This window comes from Oncorhynchus masou, chromosome 24 (genome assembly GCF_036934945.1).
Source record: "Oncorhynchus masou masou isolate Uvic2021 chromosome 24, UVic_Omas_1.1, whole genome shotgun sequence".
Taxonomy (NCBI): Eukaryota; Metazoa; Chordata; class Actinopteri; order Salmoniformes; family Salmonidae; genus Oncorhynchus; species Oncorhynchus masou.
Genome location: NC_088235.1, coordinates 79,862,323 through 79,885,500, shown reverse-complemented (window position 1 = coordinate 79,885,500; position 23,178 = coordinate 79,862,323). Strand labels below are relative to the sequence as shown.

General features: G+C 40.8%; 2 protein-coding genes across 3 annotated transcripts; one reads left to right on the top strand and one right to left on the bottom strand.

Moving 5' to 3' along the window:
• Positions 1 to 787: 787 nt before the first annotated feature.
• Positions 788 to 15,393, bottom strand: LOC135511719 (hydroxysteroid 11-beta-dehydrogenase 1-like protein). 2 transcript variants are annotated; one of them, XM_064933193.1, is made up of 6 exons: positions 15,373 to 15,393; positions 3,477 to 3,607; positions 2,544 to 2,747; positions 2,254 to 2,347; positions 1,682 to 1,847; positions 788 to 1,518 (listed from the first exon to the last, which is right to left on the bottom strand). In XM_064933193.1, the coding sequence occupies exons 2-6, from the start codon at positions 3,546 to 3,548 to the stop codon at positions 1,329 to 1,331; spliced, it is 726 nt and encodes a 241-aa protein (XP_064789265.1). In that variant the 5' UTR covers positions 3,549 to 3,607; positions 15,373 to 15,393; the 3' UTR covers positions 788 to 1,328. The 2 variants fall into 2 exon arrangements, with proteins under 2 accessions (XP_064789265.1, XP_064789263.1); XM_064933191.1 differs by lacking the exon at positions 15,373 to 15,393 and adding an exon at positions 14,209 to 14,376.
• Positions 15,394 to 16,403: 1,010 nt separating this feature from the next.
• On the top strand, positions 16,404 to 22,838 carry LOC135511718 (MICOS complex subunit MIC13-like). Its single transcript, XM_064933190.1, has 4 exons — positions 16,404 to 16,574; positions 21,767 to 21,923; positions 22,041 to 22,092; positions 22,181 to 22,838. The coding sequence occupies exons 1-4, from the start codon at positions 16,546 to 16,548 to the stop codon at positions 22,276 to 22,278; spliced, it is 336 nt and encodes a 111-aa protein (XP_064789262.1). The 5' UTR covers positions 16,404 to 16,545; the 3' UTR covers positions 22,279 to 22,838.
• The last annotated feature ends 340 nt before the right edge of the window (positions 22,839 to 23,178 follow it).

Sequence of the window (23,178 nt, the reverse complement as noted above, 5' to 3'; positions counted from 1 at the left end):
TTCTTCCAGTGTATATATGTATTTTGGTTACTCTTACAGTGCTATTTGGGTTGTTAATTAGATTCATCCCGAAGTTCTTGATGTCTTGTTTTTGTAATTTTACATTTGAATTATTTGTGTACTTGTTTGACATTTTACTGCATTGTTAGGACCTAGTGACATAAGCATTTGCACCCACTATACCATCTGCTAAACCAATAAACTTTGATTTGAGGTTTAAAAAAATCATGCCAGATTTACTGTGAGCATGTTTGAATCTAAAATGCCTCATGTCTAGGTTCTGCTTCATTTCTTAGCAGCCCCTGCCCTCAAGTGGTTGACATGGGGATTGTTCATTGAGGTAATAGAAAAGGTATCCTGGTGGAACCAGTCTGATCATGCTGTGACTCATAGAAACAAAATGTGGGTGCAGCAGTCAGTCTGCTTGATCAGGCTATAAAAAGGTGCTACACACTACCTGACATGAACCTTCCTCTCCCCTTATTGATTACCAGTGTTGGGGAAGCTACTCTGAAAATATAGCTTACGAAGCTACCAATTACTTCACACTAGAAGAAGTTAAGGTACACTAAAGCTAAACTTAAGAACATCTAGTTTATTGAACTGAAGTTACTTTGAAAAAGTAGATCACTACATCCAAACTACTTTGCGATAAATTATCATATGTACATCTGAAATGTCCTAGACTACAAATTGCAAGAACAGATCACTCTGGAGTCAGATGTTAAGAATTGATAATATAGCCTATTAAACACAACAAGTGAGAATTAGGCACACAAAAAGGGTTTCAAGTGAGAATTGGGCAGGTATGATGCCGAGAAAGAATTCTTGCCTAATTCACCCATATTTGATTTATTTTTGCAAAAACAGTAGTGTGTATTTAGCAACATTGCTACATGGCAAAAAAGTAATTTACTACTAAAAACACTACCAAGATTTGAATTGAGTTACCACCAAGCTACTGCAAAATGTAATTAAAGAACTAGTTGAACTACATGCATGTAGTTCACTACTCCCCAGTACTGTTGATTACATGTGGATATCATTCAAAAGCAATGAGAGAGGGGATGGACAAAGTTCAAATTGTGACATAAACATGCAGAAATGTACCACAGAAAAGCAACCAATTATACAAAGAAGAAGCCCAACAAGTAACACAGTTTTACATGAAAATCTTCCAATATACCGAACTGTTTATCATTTAAAGAACTGTGTTTAAATGATCAATGTCAGAGAAGTTGGCTGTAACAGCATTTTTTTTTAAATCAACAAATAAGTGTAAACCAAATTGGGAAAAATGCAAAAGCGATATTATCGTAATGTATATTTCAAGCAAATGGTTCATATTTATACAAGTTACGTAAACACATGTCCCTGAAGTAGGGGAACCAGTCTCTGATGAGACAGCAATAGTACCAGAACCAGGGATAGTAAGACTCTGTCTGTTGCGTGGCTCCAGAAGTGATGATGTGCAGAGCCGCCTCACTGGCCGGCCAGGCTTGGATGTTGGTGATGCCCCTATAATACAAACAAAGGTGACTATTTGAAACGTGTCCAAGGATACTTGTATTTGCATGTAACAACCATCAGGTCAATCATTAAATCATTAACTGTATTCCAGGCTTAAGTTCACATACTGTAATATTAAACTTGACTGAACTTGGTATCAAAAATAGCTGACCTGACTTTCTCCATCGCTGAGTCTGTATCGATCAGGCCCAGGGTGCAGATGGTGATGGACACGTTGCTCCTCTGCATGGAAAGCTCATGCTGCAACGTCCCAAAGAAGCCGTTCAGGGCAAACTTGGTGGACGTGTAGGGAGCCACAAACGGACTGCTAATTTTTCCTGAAGGACCAAAACACTAGCCAATCATAGGTTCAGGGTCACTTAATGGTGCATTTCCATATAGGATTTACCCCAGTGTTTTACCCAAAAGCATCTACGCGGGCCTGGCACCCGTGTCTCACTGGGTCATGTGTCCGGTGGATCTGCTCTCACTTGGGGCCAAGGCCAGGCCACCGGTACTTTTCAGCTGGCATTTACATAGCAATGGCTAACTGTGGACATCAACACCTTCTCATAAAGCAAATGTTTTGATGATGCAGAGATTGTTGATTCTGCTCCTCACTCAGCCCTGGCTATGGAAACACAATTTCACTAACATACGGGTGTATACACTAGTATAACACTGGTGTTACAGTCGAAAAGCAGCATTAGAACACTTTGTGTAGAGAGAAGAGCTCTCATTTACCTAACAAGGAGGTGACGACCACAATGGAACCCTTACTCTGCTCAAGGATAGGCAGAACTGTCTTTGCCATCTGCAGATAGCTGAGGAAATTCACCTGTGAAAAAGAAATGAAGCAGGAAGAAATAGTTAGTCCTGTGTGGCTCAATTGGTAGAGCATGGTGCATGCAACGCCAGGGTTGTGGGGTTGATTCAGTATGAAAACGTATGCACTCACCACTGTAAGGTGCTGCTCTGGATAAGAGCATAGTGGTATATGTGATATAGCAGTACTTGTGATTAAGTTACCCCACCTGCATTAACCATCTAGTGTGTTCCACATCTCTATCCCACATGGCGAATGGGCTGGGTCCTATGTGGTTCAGCACCAGGTAGTCCAGTCCTCCCAGCTTGTCCACAGCAAACCTCACCACTCTCTCTGGGTCAGACGGATTGGCCATGTCTGCTGCTATGTATAGAGCTTTCTGGGCCCCCAACACCTGGCATTTCTCTGCTACCTGCAATACAAGTGAGCGTTTGCATAAGGGTAACATAATCATGAAAAACATGAAGTAATCATGTTTTATTAACGTACTGTATGTACAGGATACACATGGTATACCGTCCAATGAAATAATAAAAGATAAGAATACAAACAAAGTAAATGGCTCAGTAGAATAGAATAAATAGTTTAGCAGAAGTATAATATAGGAAGTCAACATTTATAGTCCAATATTTACAAGTATCATGGAAGGGGGGAATTGGGGGTTAGTGTTTAAATAGTGTAGCATTAGCAATAGTAAATAAGAGTCTGGTAGCAGCAGTTGTGATGTGTGTACAGCATGAACGTGTCTGATAGTGTGTGTATGTCTGTGTGGATGTGTGTATGTCTGTGTGGATGTGTGCGTGAATGAGTGCATGTGTGCTAAGGAGTGGAGAGTCAGTGCAGGTGGTCAGTCCAGTTCAAGTGTTCAGCCTCCTGATGGCTTGTAGATACAAACTGTCTCTGAGCCTGGTGGTAACAGACCTCATGCTCATATACGGTCTACCCAACGGTAACAGAGTGAACAGCTTGTGGCTGAGGTGTGTGGGGTCCATGATGAGGATGCAAGACTTCCTCACGCACCTTTTCTAATATATGTACTGGGCCGTCTTCACCACCCACTGGAGGGCCTTGTCATAGAGTTAAGTGGGAGAACTAATGGCTAGAGACACACACGAAAACACCTAATTGAAGTGTTACTGACCTGCTGTAGAACCTTTTCCCTCCTGGCTGTAATAACCACCTGGGCACCAAAGCCGGCGAGGTGATATGCCATTTGTTCACCTATTCCCGTACTGGCACCAGTCACCAGGACCCGGGCACCCTTTAACGACTCTGAAAACCAGCCATTTTGAAAGTCATTACAGTAGTCATTACTTCTTACATTATAGTTTGTCTAAATGCAATTCAAAAGGGGAAAACAAAGACAAGGGGAAAGAATGGGGACTGTTTAATGTCGACGTACGGCCGTTCAAGAAAACGTGCAACTGATGTGGTGTAAAGTATGTGCTAAATCCTAGACCTGATGGACACTTTTCTGGCATCCAACTATTATGCTGATATGGATCTTCATGTCTGTCTAGGACTTAGTGTGTAACAATGAACAATGTGGAATCTTTGCAGGCACGTGCACAGATAGGAGTCAACCTGTGCCCAGCACATGCCCCTTTGCCCTCCCACTTGCTAAGTGCCGTTTTGGTTGATGGTATAATATATACAGTGCATTCGGAAAGAATTCAGACTCTTCACTTTTCCAACTTTTGTTCCGTTACAGCCTTATTCTAAAGTGGATTAAATAGTTTTTCCCTCATCAATCTACACACAATACCCCAATACCCCAAGACAAAGCAAAAACAGGTTATAGATTTTTTGTTCCAAAAATTATAAAAATACATGAAATATTACATTTACATTATTTACATAAGTATTCAGACCCTTTACTCAGTACTTTCTTGAAGCACCTTTGGCAGCGATTACAGCCTCAAGTCCTCTTGGGGTATGATGCTAAAAGCTTGGCACACCTGTATTTGGGGAGTTTCTCCCATTTTTCTCTGCAGATCCTATCAATCTCTGTCAAGTTGGATGGGGAGCGCCGCTGCACAGCTATTTTTCAAATCAAATACCATTTTATTGGTCACATACACGCGTTTAGCAGATGTTATTGGTGTAGCGCAATCCTTGTGTTTCTACTGTAGCTCAAACAGTGCAGAAATATCTAACAAGTTATATCTAACAACTTCACAACAATACACACAATACACACAAATATAAGTAAAATAATTGAATTATGAACAAATAAATATTTGGACGAGCAATGTCAGAGCGGCATAGACTAAGATACAATAGAATAGAATATATACAGTGGGGCAAAAAAGTATTTAGTTAGCCACCAATTGTGCAAGTTCTCCCACTTAAAAAGATGAGAGGCCTGTGATTTTCATCATAGGTACACGTCAACTATGACAGACAAAATGAGGAAAAAAAATCCAGAAAATCACATTGTAGGGTTTTTAATGAATTTATTTGCAAATTATGGTGGAAAATAAGCATAGAATTAGTTTAGCTCATCTGGTAGGCTCGTGTCAATGGGCAGCTCTCGGCTGTGCTTCACTTTGTAGTCTGTAATGGTTTGCAACCCCTGCCACATCCGACGAGCATCAGAACCGGTTTAGTATGATTCGATCCCGGTCCTTTATTGACGCTTTGCCTGTCTGATGGTTCGTCGGAGGGTATAGCGGGATGTCTTATAAGCTTCCGGGTTAGAATTCTGCTACTTGAAAGCGGTAGCTCTTGCCTTTAACTTTAGTTGCCTGTGATCCATGGCTTCTGGTTGGGGTATGTACGTACGATCACCGTGGGGATGACGTCATTGATGCAGTTATTGATGAAGGCAATGACTGATGTGGTGTACTCCTCAATTCCATCGGAGGAATCCCGGAACATATTCCAGTCAGTGTTAGTCTGTGCTTCCCTTCGCTTGTGGAATTGAGTGCACAACAGCATTGTCATTTCCTGTCACAACTTGTGGACTTGTTTAAGTGTTGCCAACGTTACTTTGCTACCTGCCAACTTTACATTTTTTACTTTTTAATTACTGTTTTAGATTGAAATGTTTTCCCTTGGACGCTTTATCTGGGCATGGCTCTTCAGGACCTCCACCAGCCAAGGCTAAGTAGTAACATTAACATTGTGCCTTCTAATTGCAGTCGCTGCACTCATAATATACAGGAGAACGATCGCCTGATGGTGAGGATAGCCGTGCTGCAAGCCCAGCTTCAGACGCAATCGTTAGGCAAGGGTAATTTACAGTGAGCGAAAAAGGTATTTGATCCCCTGCGGATATTGTACGTTTGCCCACTGACAAAGAAATCATCATCATTCTATAATTTGAATGGTAGGGTTATTTGAACAGTGAGAGACAGAATAACAACAAAAAATCCAGAAAATCGCATGTCAAAAATGTTAGAAATTGATTTGGATTTTAATGAAGGAAAAACATGCAATGAAACATGACTTAGTACTTGGTGGCAAAACCCTTGTTGTCAATCACAGAGGTCAGACGTTTCTTGTAGTTGGTCACCATGTTTGCACACATCTCAGGAGGGATTTTGTCTCACTCCTCTTTGCAGCTCTTCTCCAAGTCATTAAGGTTTCTAGGCTGACGTTTGGCAACTCGAACCTTCAGCTCCCTCCACAGATTTTCTATGGGATTAAGGTCTAGAGACTGGCTAGGCCACTCCAGGACCTTAATGTGCTTCTTCTTGAGCCACTCCTTTGTTGCCTTGGCTGTGTTTTATTTATTTATTTCACCTTTATTTAACCAGGTAGGCTAGTTGAGAACAAGTTCTCATTTACAACTGGGACCTGGCCAAGATAAAGCATAGCAGTGTGAACAGACAACACAGAGTTACACATGGAGTAAACAATTAACAAGTCAATAACACAGTCGAAAAAAAGAGAGTCTATATACATTGTGTGCAAAAGGCATGAGGAGGTAGGCAAATAATTAAAATTTTGCAGATTAACACTGGAGTGATAAATGATCAGATGGTCATGTACAGGTAGAGATACTGGTGTGCAAAAGAGCAGAAAAGTAAATAATATAAACAGTATGGGGATGAGCTAGGTAAAATTGGGTGGGCTATTTACCGATAGACTATGTACAGCTGCAGCGATCGGTTAGCTGCTCAGATAGCAGATGTTTGAAGTTGGTGAGGGAGATAAAAGTCTCCAATTTCAGCAATTTTTGCAATTCGTTCCAGTCACAGGCAGCAGAGAACTGGAACGAAAGGCGGTCAAATGAGGTGTTGGCTTTAGGGATGATCAGTGAGATACACCTGCTGGAGCGCGTGCTACGGGTGGGTGTTGCCATTGTGACCAGTGAACTGAGATAAGGTGGAGCTTTACCTAGCATGGACTTGTAGATGACCTGGAGCCAGTGGATCTGGCGACGAATATGTAGCGAGGGCCAGCCGACTAGAGCATACAGGTCGCAGTGGTGGGTGGTATAAGGTGCTTTAGTAACAAAATGGATGGCACTGTGATAAACTGCATCCAGTTTTCTGAGTAGAGTATTGGAAGCTATTTTGTAGATGACATCGCCGAAGTCGAGGATCGGTAGGATAGTCAGTTTTGCTAGGGTAAGTTTGGCGGCGTGAGTGAAGGAGGCTTTGTTGCGGAATAGAAAGCCGACTCTAGATTTGATTTTAGATTGGAGATGTTTGATATGAGTCTGGAAGGAGAGTTTACAGTCTAGCCAGACACCTAGGTACTTATACAGTGCCTTGCGAAAGTATTCGGCCCCCTTGAACTTTGCGACCTTTTGCCACATTTCAGGCTTCAAACATAAAGATATAAAACTGTATTTTTTTGTGAAGAATCAACAACAAGTGGGACACAATCATGAAGTGGAACGACATTTATTGGATATTTCAAACTTTTTAACAAATCAAAAACTGAAAAATTGGGCGTGCAAAATTATTCAGCCCCCTTAAGTTAATACTTTGTAGCGCCACCTTTTGCTGCGATTACAGCTGTAAGTTGCTTGGGGTATGTCTCTATCAGTTTTGCACATTGAGAGACTGAAATGTTTTCCCATTCCTCCTTGCAAAACAGCTCGAGCTCAGTGAGGTTGGATGGAGAGCATTTGTGAACAGCAGTTTTCAGTTCTTTCCACAGATTCTCGATTGGATTCAGGTCTGGACTTTGACTTGGCCATTCTAACACCTGGATATGTTTATTTTTGAACCATTCCATTGTAGATTTTGCTTTATGTTTTGGATCATTGTCTTGTTGGAAGACAAATCTCCGTCCCAGTCTCAGGTCTTTTGCAGACTCCATCAGGTTTTCTTCCAGAATGGTCCTGTATTTGGCTCCATCCATCTTCCCACCAATTTTAACCATCTTCCCTGTCCCCGCTGAAGAAAAGCAGGCCCAACCCATGATGCTGCCACCACCATGTTTGACAGTGGAGATGGTGTGTTCAGGGTGATGAGCTGTGTTGCTTTTACGCCAAACATAACGTTTTGCATTGTTGCCAAAAAGTTCAATTTTGGTTTCATCTGACCAGAGCACCTTATTCCACATGTTTGGTGTGTCTCCCAGGTGGCTTGTGGCAAACGTTAAACTACACTTTTTATGGATATCTTTAAGAAATGGCTTTCTTCTTGCCACTCTTCCATAAAGGCCAGATTTGTGCAATATACGACTGATTGTTGTCCTATGGACAGAGTCTCCCAACTCAGCTGTAGATCTCTGCAGTTCATCCAGAGTGATCATGGGCCTCTTGGCTGCATCTCTGATCAGTCTTCTCCTTGTACGAGCTGAAAGTTTAGAGGGACGGCCAGGTCTTGGTAGATTTGCAGTGGTCTGATACTCCTTCCATTTCAATATTATGGCTTGCACAGTGCTCCTTGGGATGTTTTTGTATCCAAATCCGGCTTTAAACTTCTTCACAACAGTATCTCGGACCTGCTTGGTGTGTTCTTTGTTCTTCATGATGCTCTCTGCGCTTTTAACGGACCTCTGAGACTATCACAGTGCAGGTGCATTTATACGGAGACTTGATTACACACAGGTGGATTGTATTTATCATCATTAGTCATTTAGGTCAACATTGGATCATTCAGAGATCCTCACTGAACTTCTGGAGAGAGTTTGCTGCACTGAAAGTAAAGGGGCTGAATAATTTTGAACGCCCAATTTTTCAGTTTTTGATTTGTTAAAAAAGTTTGAAATATCCAATAAATGTCGTTCCACTTCATGATTGTGTCCCACTTGTTGTTGATTCTTCACAAAAAAATACAGTTTTATATCTTCATGTTTGAAGCCTGAAATGTGGCAAAAGGTCGCAAAGTTCAAGGGGGCCGAATACTTTCGCAAGGCACTGTAGATGTCCACATATTCTAGGTTGGAACCATCCAGGGTGGTGATGCTAGTCGGGCGTGCGGGTGCAGGCAGCGAACGGTTGAAAAGCATGCATTTGGTTTTACTTGCGTTTAAGAGCAGTTGGAGGCCACGGAAGGAGTGTTGTATGGCATTGAAGCTCGTTTGGAGGTTAGATAGAACAGTGTCCAAGGAAGGGCCGGAAGTATACACAATGGTGTCGTCTGCGTAGAGGTGAATCAGGGAATCGCCCGCAGCAAGTGTGTGTTTTGGGTCATTGTCATGCTGGAATACCCATCCACGACCCATTTTCAATGCCTGGCTGAGGGAAGGAGGTTCTCACCCAAGATTTGAAGGTACATGGCCCCGTCCATCGTCCCTTTGATGCGGTGAAGTTGTCCTGTCCCCTTAGCAGAAAAACACCCCCAAAGCATAAAGTTTCCACCTCCATGTCTGACAGTGGGGATGGTGTTCTTGGGGTCAAAGGCAGCAGTCCTCCTCCTCCAAACACGGCGAGTTGAGTTGATGCCAAAGAACTCCATTTTGGTCTCATCTGACCACAACACTTTCACCCGGTTGTCCTCTGAATCATTCAGATGTTCATTGGCAAACTTCAGACGGGCATGTATGTGTGCTTTCTTGAGCAGGGGGACCTTACGGGCGCTGCAGGATTTCAGTCCTTCAAGACGCAGTGTGTTACCAATTGTTTTCTTGGTGACTATGGTCCCAGCTGCCTTGAGATCATTGACAAGATCATCCCGTGTAGTTCTGGGCTGATTCCTCACCGTTCTCATGATCATTGCAATTCCACGAGGTGAGATATTGCATGGAGCCCCAGGCCGAGGGAGATTGACAGTTATTTTGTGTTTCTTCCATTTGTGAATAATCGCACCAACTGTTGTCACCTTCTCACCAAGCTGCTTGGCAATGGTCTTGTAGCCCATTCCAGCCTTGTGTAGGTCTACAATCTTGTCACTGACATCCTTGGAGAGCTCTTTGGTCTTGGCTATGGTGGAGAGTTTGGAATCTGTTTGATTGCTTCTGTGGACAAGTTTCTTTTATACAGGTAACAAACTGAGATTAGGAGCACTCCCTTTTAGAGTGTGCTCCTAATCTCAGCTCGTTATCTGTATAAAAGACACCTGGGAGCCAGAAATCTTTCTGATTGAGAGGGGGTCAAATACTTATTTCCCTCATTAAAATGCAAATCAATTTATAACATTTTTGACGTGAGTTTTCCTTGATTTTTTAGTTGTTATTCTGTCTCTCACTGTTCAAATAAACCTACCATTAAAATTATAGACTGATCATTTCTTTGTCAGTGGGCAAAAGTACAAAATCAGCGAGGGGATCAAATACTTTTTTCCCTCACTGTAAGTGTAGGAAAGGATGAAGTAGCGTCTTTGCCACCAACAAATACAGATTAGAGGTCGACCGATTAATCTGATTTTTTTTTACACCTTTATTTAATCTTTATTTAACTAGGCAAGTCAGTTAAGAACACATTCTTATTTTCAATGATGGCCTAGGAACGGCGGGTTAATTGTTCAGGGGCAGAACGAAAGATTTTTACCTTGTCAGCTCAGGGATTCAATCTTGCAACCTTACGGTTAACTAGTCCAATGCTCTAACCATCTGCCTCACGAGGAGCCCGCCTGTTATGCGAATGCAGTAAGAAGCCAAGGTAAGTTGCTAGCTAGCATTAAACTTAATCAATCATAATCACTAGTTATAACTACACATGGTTGATGATATTACTAGTTTATCTAGCGTGTCCTGCGTTGCATATAATCGATGCAGTGCGCATTCGTGGAAAAGGACTGTCGTTGCTCCAAAGTGTGCCTAACCATAAACACCAATGCCTTTCTTAAAATCAATACACAGAAGTATGTACTTTTAAACAAGCATATTTAGCTAAAATAACTCCAGGTTAGCAGGCAATATTAACCAGCTGAAATTGTGTCACTTCTCTTGCGTTCATTGCATGCAGAGTCAGGGTATAGGCAACAGTTTGGGCCGCCTGGCTAATTGCGAACTAATTTGCCAGAATTTTATGACATAACATTGAAGGTTGTGCAATGTAATAGGAATATTTAGACTGATGGATGCCCCCCGTTAGATAAAATACGGAACGGTTCCGTATTTCACTGAAAGAATAAACGTCTTGTTTTCCAGATGATAGTTTCCGGATTCGACCATATTAATGACCTAAGGCTCGCATTTCTGTGTGTTATTATGTTATAATTAAGTCAATGATTTGATAGAGCAGTCTGACTGAGCGATGGTAGGCACCAGCAGGCTCATAAGCATTCATTCAAACAGCAATTTCGTCCGTTTTGCCAGCAGCTCTGCTGTTTATGACTTCAAGCCTATCAACTGCCGAGATTAGGCTGGTGTAACTCTGTGATGTGAAATGGTTAGCTAGTTAGTGGGGTGCGCGCTAATAGCGTTTCAAACATCACTCGCTCTGAGACTTGGAGTAGTTGTTCCCCTTGCTCTACATGGGTATCGCTGCTTTGAGGGTGGCTGTTGTCGATGTGTTCCTGGTTCGAGCCCAGGTAGCGGCAAGGAGAGGGATGGAAGCTATACTGTTACACTGGCAATACTAAAGTGCCTATAAGAACATCCAATAGTCAAAGGTATATGAAATACAAATGGTATAGAGAGAAATAGTCCTATATTTCCTATAATAACTACAACCTAAAACTTCTTACCTGGGAATATTGAAGACTCATGTTAAAAGGAACCACCAGCTTTCATATGTTCTCATGTTCTGAGCAAGGAACTTAAACGTTAGCTTTCTTACATTGCACATATCGCACTTTTACTTTCTTCTCCAACACTTTGTTTTTGCATTATTTAAACCAAATTGAACATGTTTCATTATTTATTTGAGGCTAAATTGATTTTATTGATTTATTATATTAAGTTAAAATAAGTGTTCATTCAGTATTGTTGTAATTGTCATTATTACAAATATATTTTATAAATTGTCCGATTAATCAGTATCGGCTTTTTTTGTCCTCCAATAATCGTTATCGTGTCGAAAAATCATAATCGGTCGACCTCTAGTGCATACACAATAAGACTCAAGGCTGTAATCGCTGCCAAAGGTGGTTCTGAATAAAGGGTAAAGGGTCTGAATAATTATGTAAATGTCATGTATAATTTATTAATTTATCTAAAAAGCTGTTGTTGCTTTGTCATTATAGGGTACTGTGATGAGGGAAAAACAAGTGTAATAGATTTTAGAATTGGGCTGTAAAGTAACAAAATGTTGAAAAAGTCAAGGGGTCTGAATACTTTCCGAATGCACTACATATTGAGTTAGAAGATAATTCATATTATAAAGTTATTTTTTATGACCTTTTTTCAGTTTGAGCACTTTCCCCCTGAAAGGTATGTGCACGACCCTGGATCTACATGCGTAGAAACAGTGTGAACATTCATTATGGGCCACAGAGAATTAGTACTTTAAAAATGTATGAATCAAGTTCATTGTTAGATTGTAGTTTGCTGCTTTCTGGTTATGAAACAAACCCAAGGCTAATTTGTGGTGAGAAACAATTTTACTGCACATGAAAAGGAAAAGGACGTCACGCTGCTTGCTTGGCGTTAATGTTTCACAACATCCAGAGAGGAAGAAGGGAGAGGCCCATCCTTCCAGCAGATGGTGTTTTTCCGCCCACCAAGAAAGGAGTTTTTGTGTGGAGGTCAATGAGAGTGTCGAACTTGGTCAACAACAATACATGTATTGCTTATTTGTTACTTGAGGTTTATTTAATTGAATAGAAGTTTCATAATGCATAGGTTGTTACGAGTGTACTATTATAAGTAGGACACGTGCCATCCCCGCAACTTTGAGAAAAAGCACTTTATGTTGGAGTTGTCTCAAGATGGCTATACATATTCACGGCATGACGCTCTAGTGGCATAGCATCTCTCCATTGAATACAGGCGGTTGATGTCAACAACCCTAATCGAAAATTCAAAAAATTATTAAAATAATGAGATGTCTCCATCAATCTAAAGAAAGGAGAAGCGGGAGCTAGAGAGCCCACCGTGATGCTTTGTGGACAAGTCCCATTGTTAGGACGAAGTGACAAGTATCTTGTCACTATATCCATAATCTTTGACTATAGTGAAAGCCTACTCCAGCCTGTTGATCAACTACTACAGGTTCCACCTTAATCCAGTTATGAGTGGAACGACGTAGTGGGCTGTAGTTCTGTATCATTCCAATTTCACACGGTTGCCTCTTCTGAATCATTTTCAGGCACATGGTCACGAAATTACTGCATGTGTAACTTATTGTACTCTATTGCACTCAAAAATGTAATAACCCTGAAAGTTGCATTGGAAAAGTGTTTGGGAATTCATTCACATAAGGTTGGTTATCAATGACTGCATGCATTACTCATCACTTATAACCTGTCTTGACAGGGAAGATAACCAAAACTGTTCAACCTGGTTTCACATTCTTTACATTACACCAGTATTGGTTTGGATTTAAACATGTAAGTAATGTGCAGTAGCGGTGCGTGTGTAAAATCACTGCGGAAGCCAAGCCAATTAAAACCTATTCAGAAGGGGTGTGAATACCCATTGACTTTTGCCACATTTTGTTACGTTACAGCCTTATTCTAAAATAGATTAAATAATGTGCAGCAACGCTCCCCATTCAACCTGAATGAACTTTGAGAGGATCTACAAAGAATGGAAGAAACTCCCCAAATACAAGTGTGCCAAGCTTAGAGTGTCATACCCAAGAAGACTCGAGGATGTAATCGGTGCCAAAGGTGCTTCAACAAAGTACTGAGTAAAGGGTCTAAATACTTGTGTAAATGTGATATTTCCGTTTATTTTATACATTTGCAAACTTATAAAAACCTGTTTTTGCTTTGTCATTATGGGTTATTGTGTGTAGATTGACGAGGGAAAAAAATGTAATACATTTTAGAATAAGGCAGCAACGTAACAAAATGTGGAAAAAGTATAGGGATATGAATACTTTTCGAATGCACTGTATGTGTTGTCATACATGCGTTGTTTGCTCTAAAAGCTTCACACTTAATTTATACGCCTTTCGACCGTGATATATAGGATTTAAGACGGAGACAGTGAGAAGACACAGTGGCAGAATAAATTCAACCGCACATTTGTTTTTTCACAAAACCGGATAACAACCTCTGTCCAGTCCAGAAAGCAATTTGCATGTACAGTAACATACAGTTACATGACCCACAGCATGGTCGAGCAAGATAATATTTGCGACATTTTCAGACCGCTCTATTGATTTAGAACCACAGAGTTACCGCAAGTCACTCAAAGAAAACAGGCGCTGCCTCCACTATTCCAGCATAATTTCAACATCATCAAATTCCCCCTGCTTAGTATAGTACAGAGACAACTAAAATATACCAAAAACGATTTAGTCCAATCAACGTAAGCTAAATATGACGTGTCCATGGTTCTGATTTCTGTGTGTGTGTGTGTGTGTGTGTCTTTGTGTGCGTGCGCGTTCGTGCAAGTAGAAAAACATGTTGACTCACCCTACCTGTAGAGAAAAGCCAATGCCATCCTCCTCTCTTTCATATTGACGAAACGGTCTATCACTTTGTCATGCAGTACACTGTTATTTTTTGGTGGCCTAGGCTACCTGGCTAAAATGATTGCCGGGTAGCCACTGATGATATCCCCTGTGCGATACATTCACCCTCTTGTGAGTTGAAGGACAATTGTGAAAGGGGTGGGTAGGTGGGTGGGGGGCTAGCTTCCCTTGGCACCCATGAATACACACCACTGGTAATGAGGGGAATTTCCAATGTACTTATAAAAAAGATTCTCGCAAATGATATACAATTTAATCAAAACTTTGCAGCAAGGCATTTCAAAACCAAAGTCATATTACCTCAAATGTATTAGATTCACTTTGAAACAGTGGTACTTAATGAACTGGATCATCATTCAATCCAATTTGATCATGTGAAGATATCATATGATCTAATAACAGAAGGTCCTCTTATAAGGTCACTATCACAAGAGACTCACCATAAACAATTAGACACACAATCAAGGGCTATCACAGTAACTTTTTTACAAACCAAAGTGTGATTTCATTCAGTTTTGACAAATACAATACTGTACTTGTGGTAATGTGTGGCTTACACATGTTAGATGTTATTACCATTTGAACCTTTCCCTGTTCGAGGTCTAGCCCCGAACCCAACTATATCAGTTTGATTGTTTAGTTTTGTTGCCAATTAACACATCTCTAGTAGCCTTCATCTACCAGAATGTTTTGGGATTTGTTTTCTATAATTAATGTGCTGGTATTTTTTTTGTCTCAAAGACACAAGCCTGGTTCCATCTGTACTCATCTGACAAATTAATAAAACAGTATACTGCCTTTATGTGCAATTTTTGTGAAACTGAATTATTATGAGTTTCATAAATCAATAGCATATCATGTGTCTGTAATGTGTGACAACTGTCTGAAGTGTGACAACTACCCTCTGAGGTTATACTGGTTCAAGGGCTGTCATTTTAATGTTGTATTTAATTGAACCTTTATTTAACTAGGCAAGTCAGTTAAGAACAAATTCTTATTTTACAATGACGGCCTACCTACGAATTATGTAATCATAAAATAGCCTGTAGCCAACAAAAGGTTGCACAGACCAGTCAAGGATTGTGAAGCTATGTACACATCTTACCTGGGTCAAAAGTGGGTCCACTCCATTGGAAAGCAACAAAAGCTGCACCTATAACACCAACTATTAAGAGTTTAGTAAAAACCTTCATCTTGCGACTGCTATAACCAAATCAACGGTTTCATGCAACTACTATTTATTGTGAGCCAAACAACTTAATACGTTTTTAAAAATTCCCTCGTTAGATATTTAGATTTATACTCTCAGGCTGCTCTGCACTTCAGAAACTTCACAGGACAAGCAATAACAATTCATAGACACATTTTTGTTGGTGAAAAAACATCCTTTATAAAAGGCTTATCTCATTTAACTTGAAGCAGGCGGAGTCTTTTGTACTTGAGACAGCCTACCATTGTGCCCCAAATTCAAGTATCATAAAACCGATCCTCATACTGTATCCTTTTTTTTAGGGCGAGCTTTATTATTGGATTTGGATTCATGCAGCCTGCGAAATGATAAGCAAAATCAAGTAGGTTTCACCAATGACACAATCTGTCATTTCCACCATAAAGTGCAATAAAATTATAACATTATGATGATTATTGTTTAATATCAACCAATAAAATGTATTTATAAAGCCCTTTTTACATCAGCAGATGTATACAGAAACCCAGCCTAAAAACCCAAACAGCAAGGTATGCAAATGAGCCTATTGTTATCACTTTCATTATCACTGTCATAAATATGTTTCTGATTTTGATTGTGCCTTGATTCTTTTTATGCTTGCACTATGCATTTGTTTTCTTGTGTTCTGAAATGGACAAAAAAAATAAAAAATCCTCATCCCCCTTCCCTCCCCTCCTCATGATCAGCAGCAGCCGGTCCGCAGCAGCATCAAATAGCATCAAACGTATTCAATCATTTATTCGTTTATTGTACCCAGTAGAAATCCAGAAAAAAATATTTTATTTGTAGGATAAATATAAATCGCTTTGGAAAATGACAGTCTCTAAATATATTTATTTGGATGTCTTTCATATCTTTGCGAATCAGCTACTCTCGTAATGTTTAAAAAAAAAAAAAAAAAACTTTATTGACTCACAGCTATGTCACAGCGTTTGCCCTTCAATGTAGCCGGTTACTATTCGTGGTCGAGCTCATTTATTTCATGCTTGCTGTTGCAACTAAATAAACGTTCATTTAAAAAAAAAAATACATTGATTTACCCGTGACACTATGGCTGGCAAGATTTTACCTGTTCTAAAGTAAGTTTTCCATTTCACACTCACGATAAACATTAGTATAGCTAACGTTAGCTAGCAAGTAATATGGCAAGCTTGAATCAGGTTGAAATTTAGCTAGCTACAGATTTGCCTTGAACTTGGCTAGCTAGTTATAGTTACTCTGTTGTCGTGAACTAGCTAGTGAAACAACACACAACCTACTGACGGCGACTAACCCCATTCCGTACAAATTTGCGCAAACGAGTCTGCAATGAAAACTAATGGGACTGAGTTGACGTCAAAATCTGGGGTGTGAACCACGTTTCTTGTCAAGCGTTGATTGACATGGTAATGGATCAATAGTATTGGAGAATAGTTGAAAAACTGACCCCTACGACGCTGTACGTTAAATTGTGATATTTCATGACGTAACGTACAGCACGCGTAAAGCAACTAATTCTCTCGTACGGCCTCTCTCCACCAGGTGTTGCGCTTCTCTCACCGTTTAAAAATAAGAAAGGGACAGGGTAACGGGGATAACTGACCTAGTCATTTTTTTTGCGTCATCACTGCAAGCCATCATGACTCTCAAAAGCTGCTGTTTACTTCTGAAGATAACTTTAGCGCTGCCCTAAAAACCCGATTCAAATTTGACACAAACCTTCAATAGGTATGGAATGACACATTATATGAACTCTTTACAGTTTTATTTACCTTTTAAGAGGTGATAAGTTGGACAGATCAGGTGAAAAAAGCTGTTTCCACACACAACATATCTCTCCCTTTCACTATCACGCAATAGGTTTTGCTTCCCCACCTGCCATTTAAAAAAAAGACCAGACTGAGCGCATTGCCTGCTTGAATCATGCAGAGATGGGCCTCATGAAGGTCTCGTCATTGATTTTTGTTGGAAAGGGGAGAAATTGTGCTTTACAATATAATTGATATTACAGTTGATCTGGAAGTATTACTTTTTTGGGGTGCTAAAATAAGGTCAAATGTACGGACCAACACGATCTACAAAAGTGAGTTAGTTACCGTTAGGTAGGGATAGGGGATCGATAATAAACAGTAACAGCAGCATATGTGATGAGTCAAAAGAGATTAGTACAAAAAGGGTCAATGCAGATATTACGGGTAACTACTTGAAAATGTCAGTGAAGACACATGCCAACTGGTCAGCGCATGCGCTGAGTATCCGTCTTGGTAATCCGTCTGGCCATTAACCTGTTTAAAGTTCTTGCTCACACCTGCTATGGCTAGCGTGATCACACAGTCGTCTGTAACAGCTAGTGCTCTCATACATAGTTCAGTGTTGCTAGCCTCGAAGTGTGCATATAATGTATTTAGCTGGACAGCTCGTGGCTGGGTTCCCCTTTGTAATCCGTGATAGTTTGCAAGACCTGTCACGTCTGACGAGCATCAGAGCCAGTCTAGTAGGATTCTATCTTGGTCCTGTACTGACACTTTGATGGTTTGATGGTTCGTCAGAGGGAGTAGCGGGATTTGAAAGCGGCAGCTCAAGCCTTTGGCTTAGTACGAATGTTGCCTGTAATCCATGGCTTCTGGTTGGAATATGTTCCAACAGTGACCGTACGCACAATGTTGTTGATGTACTTACTAATGAAGCCGGTTACTGATGTGGTAAAATCCTCAATGCCATCGGATAAATCCTGGAACATATTCCAGTCTGTGCTTGGGAAACAATCCTGTAGTTTAGCGTCCACTTCATTGGACCACTTCCGTATTGAGAGCGTCACTGGTACTTCCTTTTCGAGTATTTGCTTGTAAGCAGGAATAAAGAGGATAAAGTTATTGTCAGATTTGCCAAATGGAGGGCGGGGGAGCTTTGTATGCCTTCTCCCTACAATTCTCAGCCATTAGCTTCGCCCACAACTGCCTCGTGAACTACAAACCCGACACTGTTTTACCGTTTAGAAACATCAATCATCGCTTGCGATAAGGCTTTCGAAAAAAACATGTGGCCCTTATCTTTCATCAGCGAGAATCCTTCAAATACAAAAATTAGCTTTGCACATAAAGCTATAAATAGGGGGGTGGGGGGGTGATGCGCATGCTTCAATGGGGCAGAAGTCCGTGTGTTGTGATACTGGATGGCCAGATAGCTAGCAACAATTACAAGAAACTGCCATGTGGGGAATCGTAAGTGGATTGTATCAGCTTGTTTCACCTTGTTCTTGATACCATGTCTTGTTTTGAGATGTTGACTGATTTCATGGCGATGCACAAAATTTGCTAGCTAGCTAACCAACAACCGTAACAATGTATTTGAGACAACAAGTGCTCATTGTGCAAATGTATTTGTTTTCAATAATAGTTTACATGTTGTCAACAATCTAAGCCAACCGCATCTGTTTTGCCCCATAGTTGTGTACGCATCGCTTTTATTGCTAAACAACCAACCCCTCCATCTGACGAAACTACACTTCCAGAGTTATTCTTACATACAGATGTTCGGAGCATGCTAAACAGCTAATTAGCACAGGTGGTAGCCTCTTGTCTTCGGTCTGTTTTCCATAAACAAGCCCTAACATGGAGATACAGTGCATTTGGAAAGTATTCAGACCCCTTTCCTTTTTCCATATTGTGTTACATTACAGCTTTATTCTAAAATTGATGAAATTGTTTTTTTCCCCAATCAATCTACACAAAATACCACATAATGACAAAGTCAAAACATGAATTTTTGACATTTTTGTACATTTATAAAAAATAAAAATTATCCCTATTCAGATCCTTTGCTATGCGACTCGAAATTGAGCTCCGGTGCATCCTGTCTCCATTGATCATCCTTGAGATGGTTCTACATCTTGATTGGGGTCCACCTGTGGTAAATTCAATTGATTGGACATGATTTAGAAGGGCACACACCTGTCTATATAAGGTCCCAAAGTTGACAGTGCGTGTCAGGTACCACCAAGACTCTTCCTAGCGCTGGCTGCCCAGACAAACTGAGCAATGGGGGGAGAAGGGCCTTGGTCCGGGAGGTGACCAAGAACCCGATGGTCACTGACAGAGCTCCTCTGTGGAGATTAGAAAACCTTCCAGCAGGACAACCATCTCTGCAGCACTCCACCAATCAGGCTTTATGGTAGAGTGGCCAGACGGAAGCCACTCCTCAGTAAAAGGCACATGACAGCCCGCTTGGAGTTTGCCACAAGGCACCTAAAGGACTCTCAGACCATGTGAAACAAGATTCTCTGGTCAGATGAAACCAAGATTTAACTTTTTGGCCTGAATGCCGAGTGTCGTGTCTGGAGGAAGCCTACCACCATCCCTATGGTAAAGCATGGTGGTGGCAGCATCATGCTGTGGGGATGTTTTTCAGCGGCAAAAACTGGGAGACTAGTCAGGATCGAGGTAAAGATGAACGGAGCAAAGTACAGAGAGATCCTTGATGAAAACCTGCTCCAGAGCACTAGGGACCTCAGACCGGGGCGAAGGTTCATCTTCCAACAGGACAACAGCCCTAAGCACACAGCCAAGACAACACAGGAGTGGCTTAGGGACATGTCTCTGAATGTCCTTGAGTGGCCCAGCCATAGCACAGACTTGAATCCATTCGAACATCTCTGGAGAGACCTGAAAATAGCTGTTCAGTGACACTCCCCATCCAACCTGACAGAGCTTGAGAGGATCTGCAGAGAAGAATGGGAGAAACTCCCCAAATACAGGTGTGCCAAGCTTGTAGCATCATACCCAAGAAGACTTGAGGCTGTAATCGCTGACAAATGTGCTTCAACAAAGTACTGAGTAAAGGGTCTGAATACTTATGTTTCTAAAAATCTGTTTTTGCATTGTCATTATGGGGTATTGTGTGTAGATTTGATGAGGGGAAAAAATGTATGTAATCCATTTTAGAATAAGGCTGTATAACGTAACAAAATGCGGAAAAAGTCTAGGGGTCGGAATACTTTCCAAATGCACTGTATGGCCATGTGGGAACGCAAGCCCTAATTCTATCAAGGTGTTTATCAATTTAATATATATATTTTTTTGCTTTTATGAACAAACCGGCCTTATGCTTCCAAAACCATACCGCAAGCGATTAATTTTAATGTTCAGACCGTAAGTGCAGCTGTATGCAAGCAGGTCGGATCTGCTGGCCATCTAGCTAGTTACATGTAACCAAAGACGGTACAGTATGAAACTGCTGCTCCAATAGAAATCACAGATCACGCTCGGAGGCGACATTGGCGAGATAAGCTCATGCGCAGAAACACATCATCGGGTCTAATGGTCGTCTGTTCATGCCATGAAATCAAATGTTATTTGTCACATGCGCCGAATACAGCAGGTGTAGACCTTACCGTGAAATGCTTACTTGCAAGCCCTTAACCAACAATGCAGTTCAAGAAATGGAGTTCAGAAAATATTTACTAACTTAACTAAAGTTGAGAAAAAATAGTCCTCAAAAAGGGAATGCGAAGAGTGTGCAAAGCTGTTAAGGCAAAGCGTGGCTACTTTGAAGAATCTCAAATATAAAATATATTTTGATTTGTTTAACACTTTTTCTTGTTCACTGCATGATTTCATATGTGTTGTCTTCACTATTATTCTACAATGTAGAAAATAGTAAAAATAAAGAAAAACCCTTGAATGAGTAGGTGTGTACAAACTTTTAGTTGGTACTGTACACTGAACAAAAATATAAGCGCAATATGTAAAGTGTTGTTCCCGTGTTTCATGAGCTGAAATAAAAGATCCCAGAAATTCTCTCAAATTTTGTGCACAAATTTGTTTACATCCCTGTAAGTGAGCAATTGAACCTTTTGTCAAGATAGTTCATCCACCTGACAGGGTTGCCATTTCAAGAAGCTGATTAAACTGCATGATCATTATACAGGTGCACCTTGTGCTGGCGACAATAAAGGTCACTGTAAAATGTGCATCTGCTTGGTCTGTTTCGTAAGCATTCACAGAAGTCTTGCGATGTTGCGGCTCTGGGTTTAGATGTAATGTTACCTAACTAACAACACTAACTGCAGCTTGTTTGCTAGCTAGCTCAATAAGCTACACCCGATTGACAGCCAGATAAACCTAACGTTAATGCATCATGATAACTTATTCTCCATGATGTTGCTATGAATTGACTATGTGCATATGGGTAGTCAGGTGTAGATTAACACGGTATTTCTGTCATCTAAAACGAGGCACTTCTTACCATCCACAAAGTTGTTTCATCCCAGTGTCCCTATCTTTTTCTCTTACAGGTTGGCGACTAAGGTGACCATTGCAGGAGGTGCTTTGTATGTTGCCTATGATTCTGGACTATTAGGGGGAAGTGAGCAGGGCTCCGAGGTCCTAGGAAAAGCTAAAGCTGCCATTCCCCCTGCAGTGGATGAGTGGGTGAAGTACTTTGGCTTTGAGGTAAATATGCCATTATTGTACTGATTTAGCTGGTTCTGACCGACAGAACAATGCGTTATGGCGTATGAGGTAAGTGAGAATATGTGAGGGAGGTAAAATGTACACTGTTTCTTTTAGCTTCCAGCTTTCCCTAAAATCGGATTTGCCCCTGTTGAAGCGTGGAACTTGGGTAAGAAATGGTTGACCGCTAATTCATAAAGGACTTCCAAGTCTAAAATTGAGCTATTTTAAAGAGCTTTTGTCTTATTGCGTTCCAGGGGTGCACTCCTCCATATCTGCTCTCTCATCGGGCCCTACAGCAGTGGGTGACTACACCAACCAAGGCTTGCAGTACCTGAAAGACCTCGCCAAATGAGTGACATCATGCAACTAGCAGACATTTAAGAACCAAATCCTCTGGAGTAACGCGACTGGTGCAAATACATACAGCCCTCCTGTAAAAGTCACTTGCTTGCTTTGAATGCAAAAAAATGCAGTGGTACAGTAACATTTGCAGAATTAGGTTTAGGCCAATTATACTTTTTTTGTTTAGTCTAGTTGCTGATAATGCCAGGACTCAATATTTGTATTTTGTTGTGTTGACAGCAATTTGTCAACACAAGCAGATAACAATCTTCTTTTACCCTACTTTTTTGAGTCAAATGATGACAGAACTTGGGTACCACAGAAAGACCTGCACTCAAGAGAGAAATCTAAGTATATCCTGATGGACATGTTTAGTGCGTGTACACATTGTTAATTTTGCGATTTTTATTTAAGACCGATTATATATTGTTCTGGCTTTGACCCAATTCCCAACCTATCCCATCATGATTCAACACATATTTTATACAGAAAGACTGTCTTGTGTATGTGTATATAGATATTTATCCATTTTCTGAGTCTATAATAAACCTAAACATGTCAGTTGTGAGACATTAGGTGTGATGCGTTGTCTGTTGAACTGAATATGTTTAAGTTAGGGTTCTCCAACCCTGTTCCTGGATCCCTGTCCTGGAACGCTACCCCAGTTGTACCTAACCTGATGCAGCTGATCAACCAGCTAATTATTAGAATCAGGTGCTCTATATTAGAGTTGGCGTTAAAACCTACAGGACAGTAGCTCTCCAAGAACAGGGTTTTAGGTTTACTGTAGGACAGCGTTTCCAAATTCCGGTCCTCGAGTTCCCCCCCAACAGCACACATTTTTGTTGTAGCCCCAGATAAAAACACCTGATTCAAATTGTCAAGGGCTTGGTGATTAGTTGACAAGTAG

Bases quoted from the DNA above. Each gene is read 5' to 3' on its own strand.
- LOC135511718 (XM_064933190.1), top strand. From the start codon at position 16,546: ATGGCTGGCAAGATTTTACCTGTTCTAAA. The intron at 16,575-21,766 runs GTAAGTTTTCCA...TTTCTCTTACAG, and splicing joins AAGATTTTACCTGTTCTAAA to GTTGGCGACTAAGGTGACCA. The intron at 22,093-22,180 runs GTAAGAAATGGT...ATTGCGTTCCAG, and splicing joins TGTTGAAGCGTGGAACTTGG to GGGTGCACTCCTCCATATCT.
- LOC135511719 (XM_064933193.1), bottom strand. From the start codon at position 3,548: ATGGCATATCACCTCGCCGGCTTTGGTGCCCAGGTGGTTATTACAGCC. The intron at 2,748-3,476 runs GTCAGTAACACT...CTTGTATTGCAG, and splicing joins GGGAAAAGGTTCTACAGCAG to GTAGCAGAGAAATGCCAGGT. The intron at 2,348-2,543 runs GTGGGGTAACTT...TCTTTTTCACAG, and splicing joins ACACTAGATGGTTAATGCAG to GTGAATTTCCTCAGCTATCT.